At 40.0% G+C, this 11570-nt stretch overlaps 1 protein-coding gene across 1 annotated transcript; it reads left to right on the forward strand.

The window, feature by feature from the left end:
* The first annotated feature begins 8910 nt into the window (after positions 1-8910).
* On the forward strand, positions 8911-9726 carry LOC110875250. The gene has a single exon (XM_022123448.1). It carries the CDS (start codon positions 8911-8913, stop codon positions 9724-9726), a length of 816 nt encoding a protein of 271 aa, XP_021979140.1.
* The last annotated feature ends 1844 nt before the right edge of the window (positions 9727-11570 follow it).

The following is an 11570-nucleotide window of genomic DNA, read 5'->3' on the forward strand; positions in this document are numbered from 1 at the left end:
AACATGCGATGGTCTTTAATTCTAAAGAACCAAGTAGTATAACTTTGGGAGGTTATACTATCATATAACATGGTCACAAAGGACCCTAAGGCATAATTAAACTCAAGCTAATTCGGGTCAGAACTGAAAGTCAAAGCAAAGGTCAAACTTTGCGACTTTCGGTCGCGAACCGAGCCTATACTTAGAATTGTCAGGTTGAATCATGCTTAGACATGATCAACTAATAATTTCCAAGTTATTAAAGTGACAAAACTGATTTTAAAGAATCTAAATCATTAGTTATAAATTTTATTTAAAACAACTCGATTAACTTAAATTTGACCCGACAATTAAACTAAGTAAACGTGGTAATTAGGAGATGCCCTATAGAGGGTTAAACATCTACCTAATTACGATCACGTAGCCATGTTCAAAGCGAACCATGGCTCAACCGATTAATAGTCAAAGCGTTTATCGATAACGCTTGACTTTTCGGTTTAAAACGCTAAACGATTAAACTAAGCATGAAGGAATCACTTACATAAGTCCAAAGGACTTGGAAGAGGCTCTCAAGAAGCTCAAGACCCTCAAGGAATGCAGAGAATTAGAGAGCAATTCAGAATTGAGAAGAGGTGCAAGTGAAACCAAAATCTAAGGGGGTATTTATAGGTTTTTGAGAACCGTTAGGATCGTTCCTCGTAAACCGTGACTATATCTTGGCCTTACAAGTGTGCCCCCTGATTTAGAAAACCATGGGTGCCCCTAATTCAGCCCATAGAATCAAGGATTGAGAGAGGGAAGCAAAACCACAGCTGGTTTTTAATTTTCTTGTTGCTGGCACCCCCATACTGACCGTAAGGTCCTCCATACGGTCCGTAAGGACCTTGGCTGCAGATGTCAACTTTCAATAATTGACAGATTTGGCCCTTGCACTCCCTAATGCCATTTCCGACACTTCCGAAGGCCGTTAAACCATTTGTAAGGCTCTACAATGATGCCTAAGCATAGGGAACATGAAACATGCTCAAAAATATGCCGGATGTCGGTTCGTTTGGTCGTACGGTCCCGTTGTTTGGCTAATTACGACGAAACGCGGACGGACGCTAAAAGCGATCCAAATTACGCGACGAATGGAATTTTATCAAGACAAACACTAAAATAAAATATTTTAGTGCTTACATAAATTTTTGGGTGTCCGGGGATATTCAGAATGCGAGATATGCGCGAAAGTGCAAACTTGTGCACTTTTTGACACTTTTAAGGTTAATTAGAGTATACTAAACTCCTGGTCATATTCCGGAAGGTTCGATTCCTTACGAATTGACATACTTTTGCATTTTGACGCTTTTAACCCCTCACATACGAATAGTGTCATAACTTTCTCATACTTTATCGAAACCTTGTGAAATTTTTATCACACATTCTTGTGAGTATAATTAACCATTACAAAGCTTTGGGTCAGCTAAAAGATCACTCAGAGGTATACTTTAAACATGTTGACACATTTAGCCCCTGTAGTTTGTAATTCCTCACTTTCTTTCACAATTGGCTTCGTATGATCCATGACTTATTTGTTTAAGGGTATAAACATCATGTAGGGTTATTGAAAGGTATATTTATCCATTGTTGACATTTTGAACCCTTACGTTCACACATTTTCCTTGTTTGTCAACTCTAGTCCTTCATACGTAATCATTCACACGTTCAAAGCTTATGACACGTGTCAGTACATTATTGGACGTGAATTTTCGAGGTGTTACACAATCTGAGGAGCACAGTACCACTGAAGAAAGTCCATCCAACGTGATACCAGAGGCAAGAAATACTGAGAACCCTGAATGTTCTACGTCTTATAACTATGAGACAACAGGGGAACACATAGAACCGACAACAACAGAACCTACAAAACAGGTTGTCCAGTTGTTAAACAGGTTGAACAAGTTGTTGAACATGTTGAACCAGTTGCAGCAGAGACTACCGGAAGATACTCTCTTCCACCTAGAGCCAATAGAGGGGTCCCTCCAAAACGGTATTCCCCGGAGAAAGAAACCAGAAATTGAAGGTATCCTGTAGCTAATATGGTTAACGGGAACTTATCTAACAGTGCGAAAGCATTTGTCACCTCACTGTACTCCGAACAAATACCTGATTCTGTAAAGGAAGCACAAAGTAAGAAGAGCTGGAAAGAAGCTATGGAAACGGAGATGCACGCTCTTATGAAAAACAATACGTGGGAAAAGTGCATTCTCCCGAAAGGAAAAAAACAGTTGGTTGCCGGTGGGTGTATTCGATTAAATATAAACCAGATGGTTCCATTGGAAGATACAAAGCCCGGCTTGTAGCCAAAGGGTACACTTAGACGTATGGGATCGATTATTCTGAGACGTTTTCTCCGTTTGCAAAAATGGACACCATCAGAGTCCTCTTTTCCGTGGTAGCTAATAAGGATTGCCCCCTTCATCAATTTGATGTTACAAATGCATTTCTTCATGGAGACTTAACTGAAGAAGTTTACATGGAAGCACCTCCAGGTTTTTCATGGGGTTTTAAAGATGGCGAAGTCTGTAGGTTGAAGAAATCTCTATACGGGCTAAAACAGTCTCCTCGGGCATGGTTTGGAAAGTTCACCTTGGCCATGAAAGAATAGGGGTATCACCAAAGTAACGCTGATCATACCTTGTTCCTCAAAAGGAAGAACGGCCTCGTAACTTGCTTGATCATATATGTGGACGACATGATTATCACCGGAGATGATGTAGAAGAAATAGCACAGCTGAAAAAGAATTTGTTTTCAAAGTTTGAAATAAAAGACCTTGGGAATCTCAAGTATTTCCTTGGAATAGAGGTTCTCAGGTCTAAACGAGGGATTTTCATCTGCCAAAAGAAGTATGTTCTTGATCTCCTGGCGAAAACTGGGTTGATTGATTGTAAACCAGCAGATACTCCCATGGTGGTGAATCACAATTTTCACATAGAACTCAATGGAGAACTTGCAGACAAAGAAAGGTATCAACGGCTTGTGGGCAAGTTAATTTATCTCTCTCACACTCGCCCTGTTATAGCTTATGTTGTTGGAGTGGTGAGTCAGTTCATGCATCAACCTCAAGTTGCCCACATGGAAGCTGCTCAGAGAATTTTAAGATATCTCAAGGGAACGGCAGGCCATGGAGTGTTGTTCAAAACAAATGGACATTTAAATGTTGAGCTCTACACTGACGCAGACTGGGCAGGGGATAAGGGAAACCGAAGGTCAACATTAGGATATTTTTCCTTGGTTGGTGGAAACCTCGTTACCTGGAGGAGTAAGAAACAGAAAGTAGTCGCTCTGTCGAGCGCGGAAGCGGAATTTAGAGGTACAGCTCGAGGGTTAAGCGAAGTTCTGTGGATCAGGAAGCTGCTAGAAGACATTGGTTTTTTCCAAAAGGCTTCTAGTAATGTTATGCGTGACAATACAGTTGCAATACAAATCTCAGAAAACCCAGTTCAACATGATCAAACAAAACACGTGGAGGTAGATCGACATTTCATCAAAGAAAAGTTGGAAGCAAGAATCATAGAACTCCCTCATGTTTCGTCAAAAGATCAACTCGCGGATATCCTCACAAAGACAATCAACGAAAACGCGTTTAATAGCTGTTTGAGCAAGTTGAGTATTGGTAACCCCACTACTCAACTTGAGGGGGAGTGTCGGAAAGAAGAAAATAGATAGTATAGGGGGCTATATGTAACTTGGTGTTCTATATAAACACCATTCTTTGTAACCCTAATTGAGAGCACAATACAGTATTATCAATACAATTCAAACTCGATTCAGAGATTATTCTATATACCAAACAACATATATTTCTTCAAGCGTGGAAGATAACAAAACACCACCGTCACCTCCATTTTTCACGTGTAAACTTTTCAACGCATGGTATTTTTCACGGCGTGATGGTTTTGATTGTTTGAGAGAAATTGTTGGGTTGTGAGGGAAAATTGTTGGGTGGTGGTGAGTGATGACCATTTCCACTAAAAAAAGTTGTTAGTGATATAATAATGGTTGACGACATGACGAAACTTAATTGAATGTTATGAGTGATGAGTAAGTTATGAGTGATCACCATCCCAACCTCTTATACTTTATAGTATATAAACTATTATATATTCATATAAATACACATCTATAACACCCTACCTAACACCATGTGAAATGTCATTAAGAAATAAAAAATAATAAAATATAGCAATACCACAACCAATTTGAATGGCCGTCACAATCAATAATTTTCATGATACTCCTTATCTTTATTGCTAAAGATTAAAGGTTTGTTAAATGTGACTAGTAAAATATTAGAGTAAAGTGTGGTTTTGATACTTCTAGTTTAGTGATTATTGCTATTATTTATAAAATCTAAATGTTTTATAATTTTAATAAGATTTCTATTTTATTGCGATTTTGGTTCACCACACTAACTTTATCCAACTTATAGTTAAATCCTTTAATAAAGCTCCCGACATATTACTTTTCATTTTTTTTGAACGCCCAACAAACTCAATCTCGAGCACTCTCGAGGCACCCATTAGACAAACGGAGTACTCCGAGAGTAACCCGAGTCCACCACCGATTCCGGGGAAAACCCGGTAACCCACCCGTCCGTAGGCACGACGATGAAATTACCGGTAAAGCCCGTTTCCATTAGCCGTTATTAATAAGCTTGAAGCGACTGTCAAGCGATTTTTATGGGGTGGGAATGATGAACGAAATAAAGTCCATTTGGTTGCTTGGGATAAGGTTCCGCAATCTAAAAGAGATGGGGGTTTGGGTCTTAGTAGACTAGATGAGACCAACAATGCGTTAGCTTTAAAATGGTTATGGAGATACCGGTTAGAGCATGATGCGCTTTGGAGGAAGGTTATTGACGTGGTGCATGGATCGACTAGAAGATGGGAAGCGTTTCCGTGTAATAAACGCTTCTCTGGTACATGGAGTAAATTGGTGACCTTTCGTTCTCGGTTGAAGATTCAAGGTTTTAGTTTTGTGAATATGATTCGTGGGGTTGTGGGTAATGGTAATAAGGTGAAATTTTGGATTGACCCATGGCTAACAAGTGAATCGTTAAAGACAATGTACCCGGATCTGTTTCCTCTTGAGGTTAATAAATGGTGCTCGGTGGTGGATAGGGTTCTTCTGGAAAGTAATGGTCCTATCATTGCTTGCTTGGGAATGGAAGACATATCCTTCCTCAATTATTGAAGTTAATAACCTCATTGAGGTTCACAGAAAGCTTGCGGTCGTTTGTTTACAACGAAAAGAAGACAGTTGGGTTTGGAACCAATGGGACAAGGTCGACTTCTCGGTTAAGGAGACAAGAAAATGGTTAAGAAGTAATGATTTGACATACGATAGTATTGGTTTTTCTTGGTGTAAATGGTTACCTAATAAATGTAATATCTTCATGTGGAGGGCTAACACGGATAGGATTCCTACTCAGAGTGCGCTTAGAAAGAGGAATATTTGTGTGGGAGATGGTTTATGTCCTCTTTGTGGTGACGCGGAAGAGACCTCGGACCATTTATTTTCGGCTTGTCGCGTGGCGTGTGGAGTTTGGATGGGCATTTCGACTTCGTGTAAGATCTCGCCTTTCTTAGTGTTCTCAACTAATGACATCCTTCAATTGGTTAACTATTTGGGTGGTTCGGATACTATTATAGGGGCGCTATATGGTGTTCTTATCATAGCTTGTTGGCGAATTTAGAAAGCTAGGAATGAGAAGGTTTTCTCAGGTTCTAATACGGAAGTTGTTCAAATTGTTTCGGATGTAAAATCTTTGGGTTTTCTTTGGTATAGGAGTAGAAGTAGGAAGGGTAACGTAGCTTGGAATGATTGGTGTAAATTTTCTTTTCCTATGATGTAACTTTTGTTTTGGTGGGTCATCTCTAGCTTGGAGATGTCCGTCTTGTTCAGTGGTTGAATGAAGTTTGCCTTTCAATAAAAAAAAAGTTAAATTCTTGTAACATGAGAAACATGTGTTAGATGTACCAAGCTTAATACTATAAATAACTATTCATATATGAATAACTTAAACACTATGATACATCTATGCATTCGTTCTTCTGTAGGTTTAATGCTTATGACTTCCATTATTCATTGAATTCAACCAAGAACATATGAAAAAAGCTCATTATTAAAACAAATTTGAATATTTGTAACAAGTTCAAAGTTTTTAGATACTTCGTTTTTTCTTTGACAACTAGCTATCTAATATGGAATCACAACTATCCTAATCTTTAGACTAACAAAAGCGTCTTAAATAACCAAAGAATTCGTCCTAGAACGCTCAATAAATGCCATCTAAACTTCAACATCCTCTCATAAACTTGCTCATTCGGTGTGCTGAAATCTGATAAATTTCTATTGAAAGAGCATATGAGAGTTGCACAGTTTAGTGCATCCGACCCTACTGAACAAAAAGCTTTTTTTTTCTAGCTTTTCGTTGGTAATCTTCCTGACTGAATGTTTTGTTGCAGTTTTTAATAATGTTTTGGTGATGGGTTTGTTGCCAGAGTGTGTTAAATTCTCTCGGGCCTTTTTTCTTTACATGGGCACAAGTTATTTTTGTCTCAAGCAGTTGAGCTACCAGTTTATAACAGTAAACAACAACTTTCATATATCCGAATTTTAATAAGGAAAATTTTATATATGAGCTAGTATATGTAACATAGTTATAAATTGTTAAATTAAATAGAATATATTGGTAGCAGGTTAACTTCACCCAGCTTCACTAGTGTTAACAGATTACCTATTTGACCTAACATCTAACACATGCCATTTAACTATAAGTTGGATGAAGTTAGTGTGGTGGACTAAAACCGCAATAAAATTTAAACCTTGGTATTAAAATCGTAAGACATTTGGACTTTGTAAATAATAGCAATAACCACTAAACCACGAGGACCAAAACCGCAATTTACTCAAAATACTAACATATATTAATGCCACTACAAAAGTGAAAAGGCTGTCACGCGTATTCAGTCAGATTAATCATGTTAGAGGGTGGTTGGCATACCCTTTATCTTTATATACGTGTTTCTTATTATGCAAATAATATCTTTTTGTCCCCAACCCATCATAAAGTTTTCCACACAATTGTTTCTTAGTCAACGATCTACTTGATTGTTTGTTATTTATTAATCCCACCCTCTAACATGATTAATCTGACTGATTACGCGTGACAGCCTTTTCACTTTTGTAGTGGCATTAATATATGTTAATATTTTGAGTAAATTGCGGTTTTGGTCCTTGTGATTTAGTGGTTATTGCAATTATTTACAAAGTCCAAGCCGTGTGTCTGTCTTTGATAGACTGCAGGGTTTGAATCAGTCTTAGAAGCCGGGAATGGCTCCAGTGGGTCAGGCGTCTTTCCGAAATAGGGTTCCAGCTACGACGGCTCCCCCTCGCCATGGAGGAGTTTCTTTCAGCTCGGTAGTCGCAGGCGAGAGCAGTAAATGCATGGCGGATGTAATTGCCCTCCCCCCGATAATCACGGAGGCTAAGAAAAGTTTGGAGTACAAATCCTTAGTGGGAGAAGTGAAAGATATCGAGTTCCTTAACGAGTTGATTCCTCTCTTGTCGGGTATTACTGAGGAAGGACTTAAACAGAAATATCTGGGAGGGCTAAAGGTTCTTCTTTGTTTTAATAACCCAGTGGAAGCGGAAGAATTTAGATGGAATATGGTGAACGAATGGGAAAAATGTTTTTCTAGGCTTTACATTTGGGAGGGCCTCCCTCCTATATTCGAAAGAGTGGCGTGGATAAAAATCCTAGGGGTTCCGGTTTGTTTATGGGATCGCCATGTTTTTAACAAGATCGGAGAAAGATGCGGTAGACTGTTGGTTAAATCGGATGCGGAAGCGGCTAATGGCAATCTTGCAGAGGAAAGAGTAGCAGTGTTAGTGAACTCGGGACGTAGAATTTCCGAAGAATTCGAGTTAACTTGGAAGGATCATAAGCTGAAAATCTGGGTGGAAGAGATCTGCGGCCAATGATCTCCGGCGTTCCTAGAAGATGTGGTTTCGATTCCAGGTTCTCCGGTTAGAACTTCGGAAGTCAATGGGTCTCCTTGTACCGAAAGTGGGAAGTGTAATGATGGTGTCGATTCAGTTACGTGCATGGAAAATCTAGAAACTTTCAACTCTCCGGTTTTCGAGGAGGATATGTTTGAACATAATGATCATGGGAACTCGAGCCAGCCGCCTATTTTTAATACGGTGGATTTAAGTAGTACGGGGCAAGGAGAAACAATTAATAGTGAAGCTGAAGTGGTGGGGTCCCCATTTGGGGTTGATTCAGATCCAAAAAGCCCAATGGTGTCTCCTGGGCCAGACTTTGATTATGACAAAATTGCTAATAGTGGGCCGGATAGCCGGTTAGAGGAGAACAGGCCCATTTTGATTACTATGAGGCCTAAGCGTGGAGATAAAAATCCAATTCTAGATCGTAGAAATAACATCCCGGACCTAATCGCGGAGGCTAACTCAGTGGATTCAGATCCCTTTAATTCAGAAGCAATTTTTAGACAGGAAAGAGAAGAAGAGGGTGTGGAGGCGGATAATCCAAAGAGGGGGGTGGAGATCCCCGATGAAGAAGTTGCGGTAAGATCAGAATTCGACTTGGAGGTAGCAAGAACTATGGAATTTTGGGAATGTCTGGGCATCGAGGTGGCTGGATTCGAAAACCATATTAAGAAAGCTGTAATTGGGGAGGCTGAAAATATGGTTGCCAAATGAATTATCTATCTATCAATGTTAATGGGGTCGCTGATTATCGGAAAGGGAGGTGGATCTGAAATTTAAAGCGAAAGCTTTATGTCGATTTTATAGCTATTCAGGAATCGCATTTGCATTCGTTTTCGGAATCTGGCATTCGAAATTTTTGGGATGACTCTATGATGGATTATGCTTATGTACAGGCGATTGGTAGGTCAGGGGGTCTCTTTTCTCTATGGAACCCGGAAAAATTCAAGGTGGATCAGGTTGTCAAGAATCACAGATTTCTCTTGACCTCGGGGCAGGTTACTGGGTTGGATAAGAAGTTGAATATCATTAATATTCACGCTCCTAACGATCCGCCTTCTAGAAGATCTCTATGGGGAGAAATTGCAAATCTCATTACCCAGGACGATATCTGGGTGGTGATGGGAGATTTTAACGAAGTGCGGATGGAGTCGGAACGTGTTAACTCCAGGTTTGATCGGAATCTTGCAGAAGTGTTCAACAATTTTATTGAAAATACTGGTCTCTTTGAATACTCAATGGTGGGGGGAAATTTCACATTTTTCTCTGGTCACGAAGAAGTTAAAATGAGTAAATTGGATAGATATTTGGTGAACGAGAGTTTCTTGACCGAGTGGCCTAAAACGATTCTAGAAGTTCATAAAAGGAGCCTTTCGGACCACTGCCCGGTGTCGTTGTCCTGTTTATCCGCTGATTTTAGCCCGATTCCTTTCAGATTTTTTAATTCTTGGGTTGGGGAATCTAAATTGGATGAATTGGTGAACTCGAAACTCGATGGGTTGGTTCCATGGGGTAGATGGGATAAGGCTGTTTTGGGGATTTTAAAGGATCTCAAAGATGGAATCAGAAAATGGAGACTAGAAAAAAAGGTAGAGGAGAACAAAGAGATGGAAGGTTTATTGGCTTCTCTCGACAGATTGGATGAAAAGGCTGCTATCGGTCCTATTTCCTTAGCTGAAAAAAAAATGTAGAACTGAATTAAAAATAAAGTTAGACAGGCTGGAATCAGCCAAAGCCAGAGATCTACATCAAAAAGCTAGGATGAACTGGCTGAAATATGGAGACGAGAACAGCAGTTTTTTCCACAAAGCGGTTCAATTAAACATTGCTAAAAGAAGGATAAACAATTTGAGATTTAATGGGATTCCCATTTCGGATCCGGGGATTTTAAAAGATAAAGTTAGAAGCTGGTTCAAGAAGCAGTTCTCAGAACCAATAAGGAGGAGGCCGAACTTCGAGAATTATGGGTTGCTTTGTATTTCGGAACAAATGGGGACGACATTATGTGAATGCTTTTCGGAAAAGGAAATTTTTTTGGCGATTAAAGGCTGCGATGGGAACAAATCTCCGGGGCCGGACGGTTTTACGCTAAAGTTTTTTAAAGCTTATTGGAGCAAGTTAAAACCTTGGATTTTGGGTTTGATGCGTGAATTTTTTATCTCTGGAACAATCAGCATGGGATGTAACTCATCTTTTGTCGCTCTTATTCCCAAATCGACTGATCCCCAAGACCTTTCTAACTTCCGCCCTATTTCTCTAGTTGGTTCGGTCTACAAGATTATTTCCAAGGTGTTGGCGAACAGATTAAAATCGGTGATAAACGTCATTTCATCGGAGACTCAATCTGCTTTCGTGGGTGGTCGTAACATTTTGGAAAGACCTCTGATAGTGGGAGAGATTGTGGCCTGGGCGAAAAATCTAAAGCGAAGATTTTAATTTTTAAAGTGGATTTTGAAAAGGCTTATGACTCGATTAGCTGGAAATTCTTGTGGAGGTTGATGGAAAAAATGAATTTCCCGGTTCAATGGATCGATTGGATCAAAGGGTGCTTAACGTCGGGTATGGGCTCAATCCTTGTCAACGGATCTCCTACTAAAGAGTTCAAGTATAAGCGTGGGCTTAGGCAAGGTGATCCCCTGTCCCCGTTCCTTTTTATTATAGCTATGGAAATTATAAGTATGTTTATGAAGAGAGCGTGTAATATGGGTCTCTTTCAAGGGATTACTCTTCCGAATAATGGCCCATGCATCTCGCATCTTTGCTATGCGGATGACGTTCTTTTTATAGGAGAATGGTCGGAACACAATCTTAAGGCGCTTACCCTTCTATTTAGATGGTTGAGTTTAGTTACGGGGTTGAAAATAAATCGAAGTAAGAGCAAAATCTATGGGGTAGGGGTATCTAACTCCGAGGTTGAATCTTTTGCGAAGATGGCTAACTGTGGGTTCGGGTCATTTCCTTTTATCCATCTTGGCATACCTATCGGAGTGAATATGAAACGGGAGAAATTCTGGAAGCTAGTGTTAGAAAAATTTTCTGCCCAACATTCTAAATGGAAAGCGAGACATCTTTCTTTCGCTGGGCGGATGACCCTTGCAAAATCGGTTCTTGGTAGTCTACCTTCGTATTTCCTGTCTTTATTTGCGGCTCCCAAGGGTATAATTCGAAAGCTGGAAAAGATTAGAAGGGATTTTGTCTGGGGAAAAAGCGGTTCGGGGCATAAGATGAGATGGATTCGGTGGGAGCTCCTGTTGAAAGAGAAGAAACTGGGAGGAATGGGCCTTGGGGGTATTCGTAATTTTAACCTCGCAATGTTATCCAAATGGTGGTGGAGGTTCCTATCAAAACCGAATGAGTTGTGGGCTTCGGTTATTGGAGCGATTCATAAAGGAAATACCATCTCTAATCCGCCCGATATTCCTGTTAAGAAATCCATTCCAGGCCTTTGGAAGGATATCGCTTGTAGGACCGGTTTTGGCACCGTTCGATTGCGTAATGAACGTTTCACGTGCGGAATCCGTGAACGAACGTGACC

This window comes from Helianthus annuus, chromosome 9 (genome assembly GCF_002127325.2).
Source record: "Helianthus annuus cultivar XRQ/B chromosome 9, HanXRQr2.0-SUNRISE, whole genome shotgun sequence".
Taxonomy (NCBI): domain Eukaryota; kingdom Viridiplantae; phylum Streptophyta; class Magnoliopsida; order Asterales; family Asteraceae; genus Helianthus; species Helianthus annuus.